The sequence below is a fragment of the Pelobates fuscus genome, chromosome 7 (genome assembly GCF_036172605.1).
Source record: "Pelobates fuscus isolate aPelFus1 chromosome 7, aPelFus1.pri, whole genome shotgun sequence".
Classification (NCBI taxonomy): domain Eukaryota; kingdom Metazoa; phylum Chordata; class Amphibia; order Anura; family Pelobatidae; genus Pelobates; species Pelobates fuscus.
Genome location: NC_086323.1, coordinates 78,956,724 through 78,971,537, shown reverse-complemented (window position 1 = coordinate 78,971,537; position 14,814 = coordinate 78,956,724). Strand labels below are relative to the sequence as shown.

At 43.4% G+C, this 14,814-nt stretch overlaps 1 protein-coding gene across 1 annotated transcript in view; it reads left to right on the top strand.

The window, feature by feature from the left end:
* KIF14 (kinesin family member 14) overlaps window positions 1-14,814 on the top strand; it is a 54,748-nt gene that overhangs the window by 19,679 nt on the left and 20,255 nt on the right. Inside the window, exons 13-20 of the mRNA XM_063426132.1 lie at window positions 3,334-3,397; window positions 5,229-5,413; window positions 5,713-5,815; window positions 6,573-6,724; window positions 6,876-7,023; window positions 9,219-9,371; window positions 11,635-11,761; window positions 12,259-12,352. Coding sequence (XP_063282202.1) covers window positions 3,334-3,397; window positions 5,229-5,413; window positions 5,713-5,815; window positions 6,573-6,724; window positions 6,876-7,023; window positions 9,219-9,371; window positions 11,635-11,761; window positions 12,259-12,352 — 1,026 coding nt within the window. The remainder of the gene's footprint in view (window positions 1-3,333; window positions 3,398-5,228; window positions 5,414-5,712; window positions 5,816-6,572; window positions 6,725-6,875; window positions 7,024-9,218; window positions 9,372-11,634; window positions 11,762-12,258; window positions 12,353-14,814) is intronic.

The window sequence follows — 14,814 nt, the reverse complement described above, 5'->3', positions numbered from 1 at the left end:
TGCCCTCTCGGTCTGTCTGTAGACCCTGCTCCTGGAAAGGGACTCCCCTGTGTATTAGGATCGCCGCTCCCTGAGCCTTACCCCCCTGATAGTCGCTGTAATAGCCTGTGGGGTAGCGGTGGTTGTGTAGCTTCGGTCTGGCTCCCTCTTTAAAGTGTGTCTCTTGGATATATATTACTGATGCCCTAGCGGCGTGAAAGTCTTTTAAGGCTGTCGATCTATTTTCGGATTTGTTCAGTCCCCTTGCGTTTATGGTGACCAGCGTGAGGTTGGCTGGTGTCAGTGTCATTTTGAGCAGATCCCTGCTAGCCCTGTGCCCCGGCTGTTACGGGTCGGGGGGGTAGGTAGTATCGAAGGGGTGTGTATGTGTGTGGTCTGAGGTGTCCGCCGTCGCCGCGGCGTTAGGGTATCCGCGTCTAGGTGGTCGTGTAGACCCTCGCTCACCCCTGGATCTTATTTTTCGTCCACCTGAAGTTGGCGCTTGTCCCTTGTGGGAGTAGAAGAAAGGCCGAGGCCTCCGGTCTTGTCTGTTTATGTGTGGTAATGTTCGGGTTAGTCGCTCTGCGATACCTTCCTCGATATTACCTCATGCCTCTGTCAATGTCCCATGGCATCCCCCGTGGGGCTCTATGTGAATGTATGTGTGGTATGCGTTCTCGCCTCGGACGTGCGTTGCATCTTTGCGTCAATTGAAACTTAAACATTGCAATAGTATGTTTAGCAAAAAGCGGAACATCAACAAAAACAGATATTTACATTTGCATTAAACCCCGTTAGCCCAACTTCTGTTCCCTGGAATCCTAGTTTGTGTTCATAGATGTATCTGTGCGTTTAATGGTCAGCCAGTTATTTCTCGCCCAGTTCCTCTCCCCCTGGGTTCCCTCCCCACTCCCATGCCTGGAGTCCAGTCCCTCTGCCTTTCCCCTACGGTGTACGTGTGTGTGTGTGTGTGTGTGTGTGTGTGTGTTTATGCTCCCTCCTGCCTCCCTTCCACTACACTTTGCCCATGAGCAGTTAGTATCCCTTCCCCCCCCCCTCCCTCCCCCTACATCCATAAGTGCGTCTGCTGGTATGTTTCCCATCTGTGTCTGGGTGGGAGTTGCTTTCCCGTTACTTTCTTATATCATGTGGTGATATAGTAGCCTTGCCCAGTCCTTTGCCCCCTGCTAGATGTCTGAGCGAGGTGGACCCCCGGCCCGCTCCTGGGTAGGTCATCACTAGGCCCTTGTGGGGGGTGCGGTTGTCCACGTCGGTCGTCCTCCAGTCTTGTCCCCCATCTCCAAGCGTTGCCACAAGCTTAACATTAAACATCATCCTATAAACCCTTCCTTCCCCTCCCTCCGACCTGTACTATAGGTATGTGGTGGTCAACCGTCCTTTTGGGGTGTAGTTATATTGGGGTGTTGAAAGTCTCTCTGACCTATCGGTCAGTTGTGTGTGGTACTTGCGGTTTCTCATCGAATGGGTCGTGATGTCCCCGGATTAAGGGCCAGGTGCCGCATGGTGGCCAGTGAGTCCGGGGCCTCTGGTATGCACTTGAGGGGTGGGTTACTGGTCGATGGTGTTCTATCCGTGTTAGTCCTTTTTCGGAAGATTACTGTTCTCTGGTATGTTATAATGCCTACATAGTCCGTGCTGTAGCTCCACACGATGTGCTTATGTCCATGGGTGGGACTGTTGTCATATCATGTCCAAGTTCGGTGTAGGTTTGGTCGGGTAGGGGGAGGGTCCCCAGCGGGCGAGGCTGGTATCCCATCAGGTCCTGGCTGTTCCATCGGCTGTCTCTACCTCTTCTCAGAGGCCCCTCGGGCCGATTGCTTGTTGGCGGGAGGTCCGTGGGATCTGGTTGCATGCAGTCTGAGTCCTCAGGGCCCTGAGCAGATGTATAGAGGGCCAGAGGGTCCGGCCATTGTAGTGATCTGCAGCTCCCTCCCCAGGGCGTCCATATCGGCCTTTTCTTTCACCATGTAAGGGCCTCTTGGTGTGTGAACCTGAAGTCCATTCGGGAAACACCAGCGGTATTTAATTCTGTTAGCTTGCAGTTGCCTGGTGAATGGGCGCAATGCCCTGCGATATGCCAGGGTGGTGGGAGATAGGTCCGGATACAGTTGGATCTCAGTGTTTCCCATTAACACCTTGTCCACATCCCTGGCTCTCCGCAGTATCTCTTCTTTTAATTGATAATTTGCCAGACAGCATATCGCATCTCTGGGTAGGCTCCCAGGGGGGCCCTTTGGTCTAAGTGCCCGATGTGCTCTCACCAAGTCTATTGGTTCCTGTGGTGTGCGACCCAGCAGTTTGTTGAAAATGGATTGTATTGGAGCGGTTTCCTCTGGGATTCCTCGGACCCTGATATTCTGCCTCCTCCCTCGGATATCGAGGTCCTCCAGGTGGTATGCCATCTGTTGCATCCGTTGGGTATAAAGTTGTAGAGGCCCTGTGTTAGCAGACTGTGCCGCTTGCATGTGGTCGCAGTCCGCCTCGAGCTGGGATACCCTCTGGCGTAGGCCGCTGAATTCCTCCTGTCTTCTGTGATGGAGGCGCGGAGGCTGTTGTTTGCCTCCGCCAGGTCCGCTTTAGTGGGTGGGCTGCGGAGGATATGTATTAATTCCGGGTGCGTTTCCATGGGGTACAGTGTGGGTGTCTCAGCTAGTGCCTCCTCACCGCACAGAGAGGGTGAGAGGACCCCGCCTGAGGCCGTTGAGTCGTTGGAGGCCTGTGCATCCCGGTCCGCCGGGGTCGTCAGGAACCGCCGCATGGACGAATTCGTGGTACCCCTCGGGGTGTCTGTGGGCTTTGAGGAGTGCAATGCTCTCTGTGATTTGCCTGTTTTCGGGGCAATTGGGTGCTGTAGGCGAGGTTGTGCTGAGAGCCTTGCGGGGAGCTCCGGATTCACGCCGCCATCTTCCTCGGCTTCCAAGCCACGCCCCTCTCCATGAATGATTTTCAACAAAACTTATCTAAATAAATCTGAAACAGATTTATTTATTTTAGTGATGCTGGTATCACCATGACTTTGTCTGTAATTAAACTGTCAACTGTTTTCCCTCCCCGCGCCCTGATTCCTCTCCTGCAACAGTCATCAAAACACCTAGTCCTCAGTGAATACTATCTTAGCAATGTACTTTTCTACCCTACCCTTACCTTTTGTGTCACTATACCCACTCCCTCTATCATGTAAGCTCATTGAGCAGGGCCCTCAATCTCTCTGTTCCTGTGCGTCCAACATGTCTTGTTTATAAATACGTGTCTGTTAGTCCACCCATTGTACAGCATTGTGGAATTTGTTGGCGCTTTATAAATAATAATAATGTCCTTTATTTTCTTTATAAGGGCCTGGAAGGACAAACTTGAGCAAGCTGAAGAGAGAAAGAAAGTTGAGATGAAGGAGCTACAGGTGTGTTAACTGCTTTAGTAAACATTCCACCTCATTCACTTTGCTCGCTGTGCTCTATGACTTGGAGACAGAAATTTCCTCCGTTTGATACATGCATTTTTTTCTTGTTATTTTTCGGGGGGATTTATCTTCTTAAATGTATACTGGGGTATAAAGAAGCCTGGGAACAAATATAACTCCAATACATTACACCACACCAACCTGCATACAAGTTTGTTGTTCCATATATAAACAGAATAGTATAAAATAAGGACAATAAGGGGCGCGGGGCCTGGCCACCATGGTGTACATATGTGCAGTGTGTGTGCTCCTCAAACAATGCATGGAAACATTAAATTTCTGGTGGAATTTTACCCTCACAAGCAACCCTGACAACAACTTACCTGTTCCTGTCCATTGAGAAGCCTTTTGGAGCAAGTTTGAAGCCCCACTCCATAGCCTGAGGCCAGAAATCGGTTTGCGGCCTAACAGTCTGGAGTGTTCCATGGAAGGTAGAAACTGCCGACCTCCTGGTCTGGAACTACCAGCATTCACGACGATCTGCAGCTGCATAACAGCCCTGTTTCCCCTCCCTCTGAATCAGTGGGGGTTATTCTGGTCCCCACCAAGAAAAAAGCTACAGTGATTTCTGAGGCTGTTGCTCACTTCGACAGTGCAAGACCTCGAGGCATAGTCAAGATAGCCATCACATTGACAAAACTTCAAAACCACTATGGGAAGTTCCAGGTGGCCTTTGATGCAGTGTGTGTTGCCTTTTGGAACTGGGTTGAGTCCCGCCAGAAAACACGAATGCTCACCTCGTCCATGGACGCAGAGGTTCCCAGTGGCATCCCGGCATGCTGCTCTCCTTCAGGGCTGAGAGCTAAGATAGCCACTGCACACATCCACAACCCGCAGCTCTGTGGGACTGCCTGCACAATTAGAGTCCCGAAAAATTTTCATCCGACCGTGGGAGATGGCAGGGTTCGAAATGCACAGGCTCATACCCCATCCTGGGCTCGGGGAGCGTTGACACTGGTGTCTCGATGTATTGATCCTCGTGGTGTGAGGGGCCCCCTTGTGCGGCCGGGAGGTGGTGGCACCGCCAATCTGCAATATACAGCTGAAAGAACTCCCAACTGAAGCATCGACAATATCACTAATATTAAGCCTGATATACACAATTATGAGCAATTATTCTAGACCCAATGAGTGTTTTTATTTTTGTTGCTAGTGTCAAAAGCCTAATCTTAACATGTTCCACCTCTAGCTATACCACTCTCTTATCACTTTAACGTAGCCAGTTTATACTGTTATTACATAATTAGCGTATACCTGGTGGTCCCATTCCTATAGTTAACCTATGCATAGACATAGCTTGTTATACTCTGGACAGGGTAGTACTTCTTTTTGTTCTGTATCTCTTCTCTACGATCTATTACTGTCTCTATAGTCACGACATATATGCATAGAGTTCGCTTGTTATAAATTACCAAAAATGGTGCAGTGTTTCATGATGTTTTGTACCTAGTCATTATACCTTATAATATTGTACATTCTCTCACAAAATGTCATTCCAAGCTTGTAAGCATTTCTACGCACTACAAAAGTAAAGTATTGAAAAAAAAAAGAGTATTAATACCCTTTGCTCATTTCACAATGGAATACTAACGTAAAGACATAAAGTACATGAAAATAGAGACCAGGTGATACAAATTTATGATAAATCAGAAAATATTTTCTTAGGTATCCATACTCTGCAGTTCACATTAATCACTATAACATTAATGTACATGTAATGCATATTTGGAAATCTTGTGTAATTGTATGTATTTTAATCTCTTGCATATAGAAAGCTGGAATCACTTTTAAGATGGACAATCGATTGCCAAATCTGGTTAACCTCAATGAAGACCCTCAGTTGTCAGAGATGCTATTGTATATGATAAAGGAAGGTCAAACCACAGTGGGAAAATACAGAGAGGGATCAGCTCATGATATCCAGCTCTCCGGGGCTCTCATTGCAGATAATCACTGGTACGTTCTGGCATGAGTCCTGATAACCCGCAGCTCTGTGGGACTGCCTGCAGAGTGAGTCCCGAAAGATGTCCATCCGACCGCGGGAGACGGTGGGGTTCGTGATTGGATCCTTTTGTGCATGTTGCGTGGGGGATGATATCTAGGGAATAGAACGCCTTGATTGGCTAATGAATCTCAGTAATTTCCTGGTTTATTATTCTAGAAATAAAAAGATGACTTTTAACAAATTAGTAGTGGAAGTGTCGTAGTAAGTCACCTAGTAAGCCTTATCACTTATTTATTATTTGTTTTTACAGCGTGATCACAAACATTGAAAACACAGTGAGTTTAACACCTTCTGCAAATGCGAAAACCTTTGTTAATGGTAACGACATTTCTGAGTCAACTATCCTACACCATGTGAGTTTAAAAGTGTATTGTTTCCCTGGCAATTACAGAAGCAACATGTCCTGTATTGTGGTGTCTCCTTATTGTGTTATCTCTTTGTTTGCTTTCGGTAATGTGTTATCTACCTTATTTTATTTTGGGGACTCAATTCAAGTGACTATACATTCGGTTTATTGGAGTAATTTTTACATTCAGTCAGAAAGTTTGGCAATTAAAATAAAGTTTCAATGAAAGTAGATCATCACTGCATGGAGTTGACGTTTTTGAATTTGAGCGAGTAATGCATTTAGGGGAAAAATGATCAGATTGAGCAGAGTCAATGTGGTTGTATAGTAAGTAACATCTGGACGAGAGAGAATCACTAAATGACAAGAAATAAAATTAAAAAATGGTAGAAAAGAAAATTATAGTTTTTAAATCTTTATATCAATCATGAAACATGAGCATCTATAACTAGACATAAAACCCAACATACAAATATATACCCATTGTAATGAATCAAAAGCATGTCTGATTCTTTTGTGCAGAACTTTTGGTTCTATAAATAAAATCCCAACCCGCAAGAATCCGTATCTGTAGTTAGAGCTGTGTATATTTTGATTACTTGATAAAACTGTGCCAGGCATGGCCGCAAGCCTCCTCACCTGTAGTACTCTTACCACGTCTACGACACATTGCTGTGCTGGTCTACAGAAAGTTCACCAATTTTCTTTTTTTAAGATTACAGATCACCACTTAACAGGGATGTTTTATTTCTTTATTTTAACAGGGTGATCGTGTGATCCTAGGAGGGGATCATTATTTTAGGTTCAATCATCCAGTGGAAGTTCAAATGCTAAAAGCTGCATCAACCACATCGTCTGAGGGACCTAAAGACTTTGAGTTTGCAAAGAATGAGCTGGTGACTGCACAGAGGTCAAAGTAAGTGATTGCCCTCCTGTCTGACACAGCACTTGCCCAAATACAAGTGAAATTTGATGGCAGTGGTGACCAGTGTAGACCACAAGATGCCGACACAAGTCCTCTGACATAAATGGAGAATGCATTTATCTTCTCCTCCTTTGTTATCCAGGTTAGAAGAGGAAATTGAAGAAGCACGCTTAAGAGCGAAAGAAGAGATGATGAGAGAAATTCAGATTGCAAAAGAAATGGCTCAGCAGGAGCTAAATTCCCAGAGGTCCGCCTACGAAGACAAGATTAGATCCCTGGAGTCTGAGCTGGTGGGTTTTTCTTTTTTTTGCTTTGCAAGTGGAAGGGACACTCTGGGCTGCATTAATTCCAATATTTTTTACGGCCTGATATAGTTGGTACATTACAATAAAGTTGATGAAAAAGCGATTCAATTTTCTACTGTAGAAAAATGACAACTTAACTAGAACTTGCCTATGTTCACAATAGAATAGTTACTTGTATGGCAGAGTAAAGGATTTTCTTTTGACATATTTAAATAAAGTTGTAGACTTATGGCTGCCGTGACTTTTGCAGATAATAGACTAATTGCAGGAATAGTGACGTCCTTGTACCATGACCTTTACAAGTAACATAAGTTGTTATGGTGCGTGGTGTGTTCCTTTAAAGGGTACCTGTCATGCCCCAAACAACTTATGTTAATTAGATTGAGCATACAATTTTATCTTTATAGTGTGCTAGCAGTTGTGTTAGCAAATGCATGGATTAGGAGAAAACTCTATATATAAAAATAGGTTTTTCCACCAGCTGTCAGTCAATGCATCAGCGTTCCGAGGCATTGTCTGACAAGGGAGAGCAGACCTCCAACAGGAGATCCCTCTGCTCTCCTCCCATTGCAACTGTTTCACATGTTCTGCTCTTCCTATGGAAACTCCCTAGCCAGCGCTTCTAGCTAGCTGTGGAGCAGAGGAACAAAGTGACGTGACTTTTTATATTTTACATTGGATACCCCGCGTATATTTGTGATGATGTATGGAATATTCAATGTATGTGGAAGGGATTTAAAGTAAGTTAATTTTTTCACATGTTTACTTTAATTTGTTTTAGTCTTCCATGATCAGGGCCATCTGCAATTTTATTTTTGAAATCTTCAGTTTGAATAGTTTTTAATAATTTCAGCAACAGTATCTCTAACTTTTGTCTTAATTGTGCTATAAAAGCATTTCTTAACTTGAATCTTAAAAGAAGGAAAGGAAATGTATTTATTTTTTGCTGCTTTGTGGTCACATAGCACATTGTGGACAAGTTGTGGAACTGCACTCAGCCCTTTGCCCTGGAATCCTAGGGTGCTCTTGGATCAGTCCCAGTACCAAAGAGACCAAATATAGCATATATTATTAGAAAAGTAATCCAGGCACTCCTAAATTTTCCAAAGAATAGGCAATTTTATTGGACCCAAGAACCAAAATGCAACGTTTTGACCCCTTAGGGCCTTTGTCAAGCTACTAAACACACTTCTTACAAACAATATATAGGTGCAAAAATAATTAACAAGTGATAAAACATGTGAACTACTACAATCAATTACATAATCAATCAATAATAATTAGGCAATTGTCTAACATAATCATCCCTCCAATCATATTCCCACATATAAGGAATGTCAAAGCATCACAGGATAATACAACCAATAAAATGCTAAGTTCATCAATTATTCAATCGTAAAAAAAAGTATTTTTAATTACACATAATGAGACAAACCGGTTTTAAATGAATTGGAAACGCCAGGACACCATAGATTACTTACATTTCTGGTTTGATTACAAATCACTGGTTACATGACCACATCTGACATACAGAACACGCCCAGATGCCCTAGTCATGTGATGGAGTATCCACAAATCACTTCAAGTGCGCATGCGCAACCTGTATAGATCCCATCAAATAACTACATTTAAATAAATTGTGGTCACAGAAGAACTCCACATTTACATAGATAAAATAAATTGTGGGAAACATGACAGAAGATGCATCTCATAACAGTGGTACACCTTTAATATAAGAAGTTATGCAAAATCCACATTAAGGGTCTCCTTGTGTTGAGCACCCTACCCCTCCACTTACAGATGCCCAATTCAAAGTGACTGCAGGAGAGCATGAATTTAAGGAGAGTATTTATAAGCAGTAAGTATTTTAGCTAGCATCTTTTGTCTCAAGATTAGTGTAGAACCCACTGATATTGGAAGGCTTGGAAGTACTTGTAGGCTTAGACGTGGTATGGCCATCTGTTATGTATAAATCCTATAGTCATTTGCTAGAAACTGGTATATTTAAGTAAACTACTTCCATTTATGTGTATTTTGTGTATTTCTATTATCTAGTTTAGTGGTACTGTGGGCTTTGTAAGGATGAATGGATTGAATTGATCTCCCCATTTTCCCCATGTGGGCAGAGACAGGTTATTAGACTTTTTGACTTAATTTATTTTGTTGCACTGCTCGAACAGATGGAAGAAAGCCGTAAAAAGCAGTTGAATGCGGTGAACACTCAGAAAGCAGCTAGTCGTATCCAGGAGCTGGAGGAAGTAAAGATAAATCTTCAACACGAGGTCCATATGAGTAGAAGACGACTGGAAATGGAGACCTTAACAGCTAGACAGGTAGATCTTTACATTCCCTCATGATCTGTGAGATACACAAAGTGGCAAAGTGCTCGAAGTTGGCATTTTCTTGCTGTCCCAGTAATGGAATTCATCCTAAAAATCATATTTTAGGGATGACATTCCATATTCTTTATTTGCTGTGACTGAGTGGGAACTGTTCGATTTCATTTACATGTTTATTTCAAGGGAATGGTGATTTTCTGTTTTTTTGACAATCTTTATTTATTTAGTTTTTTTCAATTATAAAGAAGAAAAGTATGGAAGTTTGCACAGTATGCGGCTTGTACATAGTTACATTAACTTATCATAATCTGTCAGGATAGCTTTCAATGGTTCATAAGCATTCCGCATTGTGATTTTGACATTACAATAGAAAAGACCAGTGTGGGAGGTGTCAATATGCATCTACTTGTGGTGCTTGTTTCCCATTTTGTTCTTTGGCGAGCAGGATGTCTCTGGGCCGTTGGCCCTCCGCATGTATTTTGGAGTGGGCTATGGCTAACCATCTACTAAGTGTTGTTTTGTTAAGAAACAGCATCTTTTTAGTGAGGTGCAGCTGTTGCTAAGTGTTGAGGTGTGGTTTTGGGAAGTTTGAAAGAGATGGGAATGATGGGAGAGAAGAGGGGGAATGGGGGGGGGGGGGGGGGAGAGGTGTAATTGCAGTGTGTGCGAAAGCTGTGGGGATTCCGCAGTGAAAGCCCGCCGCTCCCAAAACCGGTTGGAAAAGGCAATGATAGCTTAGGGAAATTTAAGGTGGGTGGTTCATCTTAGATGTGTAGTCTAGCCAAGGAGTCCAAATTAGGATGCACTTATTAGTACGGCCATGTAGGACTTCGGTCAGCGATTCCATTTTGTAAATTTCCTCTATCTTGGCTATCCATTTCTGGAAGGTGGGCACACCCGTCTGCCTCCAGTGAAGCGTTTTTTGTTTTTTTTTTTATACTTGAATCACTGCCAAGACTGATCCACCAGCCCTCACAAACTGAATGATTAAAATTTGTGAACCTGTTCTGAACCATCCTTGTTTGGCTTTCCTAATATGTTCTGTTCAGTTATACTGTTAAACAGGGAAAAACTGTAAAATTGGAAGAAAAAGAGTGAATGGGGGGGGAAAAGTGGCTGTCTAGAGGCGCTTCCGCGATTCTCATGAAAATCACAGTGAAAAGACGCTGGACGTCCATAGGAAAGCATTGAGTAATGCTTTCATATGGGCGGTTTGAATGCGCGCGCTGCTCTTGCCGCGCTTGCGCATTCGGATCTGACGTCGGAGGGGGGGGGAGGGGAAGAGCTGGAGAAAGGTAAGTGGCTGAAGGGGTTTTAACCTCTTCAGCCCAGCGGGAGGGGGCACCCTAAGGATTATATAGGGCCAGGAAAACGGGTTTGTTTTCCTGACACTATAGTGGTCCTTTAAGTGAAACGTTTTAATTGGCAACCCAGCAAGTGAGGTGAACATGCTAGTAGTGTTTTTGAAGGGAAGTGCTTGAGACTTTAATAGGATAGAAAATGAAACAAATCATTGATTCATGATTGAGGGAATTGGACCATGTTGACTGCCTCTTTAAAGGGACACTCCAGGCACCCAGACCACTTCTGCCCATTGGAGTGGTCTGGGTGCCAACTCCCACTACTCTTAACCCTGCAACTGTAATTATTGCAGTTTTTTATAAACTGCAATAATTACATTGCAGGGTTAACTCCTCCTCTAGTAGACAGCCACTAGAGGGCACTTCCTGGTTTCTAGCACAGGAAACCTGTGCTAGAGCGTCGTTGGACGTCCTCATGCTATGTGAGGACCTCCAGCGTCGCTCATTTCCCCATAGGAAAGCATTGAAATGCATTTTCAATGCTTTCCTATGGGGAGCGCTAATGCGCATGCGTGGCATTGCCGCGCATGTGCATTAGGTCTCCCCGGCCGGTGGGCGGGATCAGTCTCGCCCACCGGTCGACGCAATGCGGTGGAGGAGGAAGCAGCGACGAGGGACATAGTCGCTACCTCAGGTAAGTTAATGAAGGGGTTTTCACCCCTTCAGCAACCGGGGATTGGGAGGTGGGAGGGAGAGGGGACCTGCAGTGCCAGGAAAACGGATTGTTTTCCTGGCACTGGAGTTTCCCTTTAACAGCAGGGTGAATTCAGTGTTAAATGTTCTGGGAAATACTTGCCAGAGTTGTGCCGAACATCTTGCTTTACGTCAGATTTCTCTTGGATTTTTTTTTTGTGTGGCTTTTATGAAGAGTGTAAACAATCTTTGTCAATGTCTAGGAATTAGAGGACCATACAGTTCGTCATGCCAAGATCCTTCAAGCTCTGGAGGCAGAAAAGCAAAAAATTGCTAAGGAAGTACAAACACTCCTTCAAGAGAAGAGCACCCGGGGTCGAAGTATTGCTGGTAACTTTCAAATTGTTTTTAAAGCTTTTTAAACAAAGACTGTTTGAGGTGGGGGTATGCACAGATGACTTGTATAAAGACCATAATTTGTAGAACCCATTGGATTAGTTGCAGTTCTAGTGGAATCACTGCCAAATTATTAAACTATATCCCGTAAAAAAAGCGAAGCATGGGTTTATGGGATACACTCCACACTCCTATTTTAAACAATGGCATGTTTAGGATTGGCGGGCTGGTATCCACTAATTCCTATTCTGCACCCAGCTTTATGGTTTTATAGAACAATACCGATTAAGGAATGATGTGTTAATTATCTGAAACTAAAAGTTTAAGATGTGTTATTACTACGATGCTGGTGAGGAATGCCCAGAGCACTGTGTTATATTGTAGCTCAATAGATTAGAGACCAGGTTTTGTGCTTAAATTTGTATATGTTTTGCTGTTTGCCTGACTTGCTTCGTTGTATGACAACTATGACTTTATATTCTACTACATAGCCAGTCCCAACTGGAGCTCTATGAAACTGTCCGTGATGATTCAGGAAGCGAACACGATCAGCAGTAAACTAAAGAAACACATGGTTTTCAGCAGGTAAAAAAAGAATAACACATTACTTAACTGTAGAAAAGGCTACTGTGCTCTCTTTTAATGACATATGCTTTCAAAAAATGGTATACTGCAAGACAAAATTGGTCCATATGAATTCCAGCAGTATAAGTATCTAAAAAAAATTTAGCTTGGCTTTAACACTCTAGGACAGTGAAGGTGAGCCTTTTTGAGCCAGAGTGCCCAAACAGCGATACCTGCCAACTATTTTTTTTCCCTCAAAGTGCCATTACGGCAATTTAACCTGAATACTAAGGTTTTAAGTTTAGAAAAAACAACTTGTACAGTTGCCCGAACTAATTAACATCTTTTGTTAATTAGAAGAACACAACAACAGAGAGTTTAATGAAATAAATTCTAGATCAAATTAACCCCTTAAGCAGAGACGTTTTAACCGCGAGGGTATACAAGGCATTTGCTTTGGGCGGCATTTTCCAGGGGGTGGCAAAAAAGCTGCCCCCAAATGCCCAGGGCAAATGTCTGGTTAGCCTTGTGGCTAACTGACAAGCCGGTCAGTCAGGCAGCGCTGGTGAGTGAGCACTTTCCCCTGAGCGCTCTGCTCAGCACCCTCCCGCGCCGCAGAGTGATGCTGGGAGCCGGAATATGACGTCATATTCTGGCTCCCGGCATCACTCTGCGGCGCGCGAGGGAGCTGAGCAGAGCGCTCAGGGGAAAGTGCTCACTCGACAGCGCCGACCCACCAGCAGCCCCACTAGACGCCAGGAAAAGGGAGAACCCCCTCCCCCCCCAGCATTCCCAAAGGTAAGGAGGCTGGGTGGTTACATAAAAAAAAAAAAAAAAAAGAGTGTGGGTGGGTGTGTCTGTTGGTGAGCGTATGCATATCTGTCAGTAAATGTGTGTGTGTGTGTGTGTGTGTGTATTTAGAAGGTGGGGCAGGGTGGAAGGGTTGGGTGGGGGTGGCGCGGTGGGGGGAGGGGCGCGCCTGACTCTTGTCCTGCCTGGGGGGACAAAACCAGGATGCACCACTGCCCTTAAGGACTGAGCCAAATGTACACGTTGTGATCAAAACAAAACTTACACAAAACCTTGAATTTGACTATGTCTGTTCAGGCGTAATTCACCTCTTTCATATTATGTGCACCCACACTTATTATATATCATTTTATTTAAGGGGAAACCGGGCTTTCATATAAAATCAAATATTTAGGTATGAAACATAATTTAATATGAATAAAATATAAAACAATGGGAGAAAATAAGAATTTTTACATTTTTTTTTTTTTTAGTTCTACGTGACATTTGAACTGTAAATGTCATAATACGGCTTGCTTTGACTGCAATAATATACACATTTGTACTCCGCAATGTCTCACGTGTAAAACAGTACCCCCTATGTACAGGTTTTATGGTGTTTTTTTGGGAAGTTACAGGGTCAAATATAGCATGTTACATTTTCAGTTTTTTCACATTGAAATTCGCCAGATTGGTTACGTTGCCTTTGAGACCGTATGGTAGTCCAGGAATGAGAATTGCCCTCATGATGGCATACCATTTGCAAAAGTAGACAACCCAAAGTATTGCAAATGGGGTATGTCCAGTCTTTTTTTTTTTTTAGTAGCCACTTGGTCACAAACACTGGCCAAAGTTAGTGTTAATATTTGTTTGTGCAGTCTTCCATTCCTTGTCTACCACCATGATGTTGGGTTCGTTGGCCAGCACTTGCTTGTCTGTCTGGATCTGAAAGTTCCACAGGATCTTAACCCTGTCATTCTCGACTACCTTTTGTGGTATCTCCCATCTGGACTTAGGCAGGTCCAATCCATATTCTCTGCAGATGTTTCGGTACACAACCCCAGCAACTTGGTTGTGTCTCTCCGTGTATGCTGTTCCTGCTAACATTTTGCCTAGTTTGGTAGACTCCAGCTTCTATTGATCTGGTGCTGAGTGCCTGTTCCTGTGCTGCTAGGATTAGTGCCTCAGTGTTGCCTTTGAGTCCTGCCTTTTCCAACCAACTCTCATTTTATTTATATATATATATATATATATATATATATATATATATATATATATATATATATATATATATATATATATATATATTTTAAGTTCTCCTGTATAAAGCCCCTTTTATCCATTTAGCAGAACAGAGCTGCACAGGCATCGTATGACTAAAAGGGTCATGCTGAAGTGTTGCACTTGTTGAAATTGTGTATTCATAATGTCCATGTTGTGAGATAGCCAAGTGGATATGGCTCCAGTCATATCTCAGATTTGGTTCCTTTCAAAGTCAAATGTTTAGCCTTTTTAAACCGAACAAGTACAATTTAGCTTGGAAATGAAATAAAGACCTCAGAACATACCTGAAATCTAGTGACAAACTTAAAAAAAAAAAAAAAAAAAAAAAAGTGTCCCTTTTCTGCTTAAATAATTTTTTACAAATACATGTTTATTAGGAATATCAGTAAACAAGGTAAACATTTACAAAG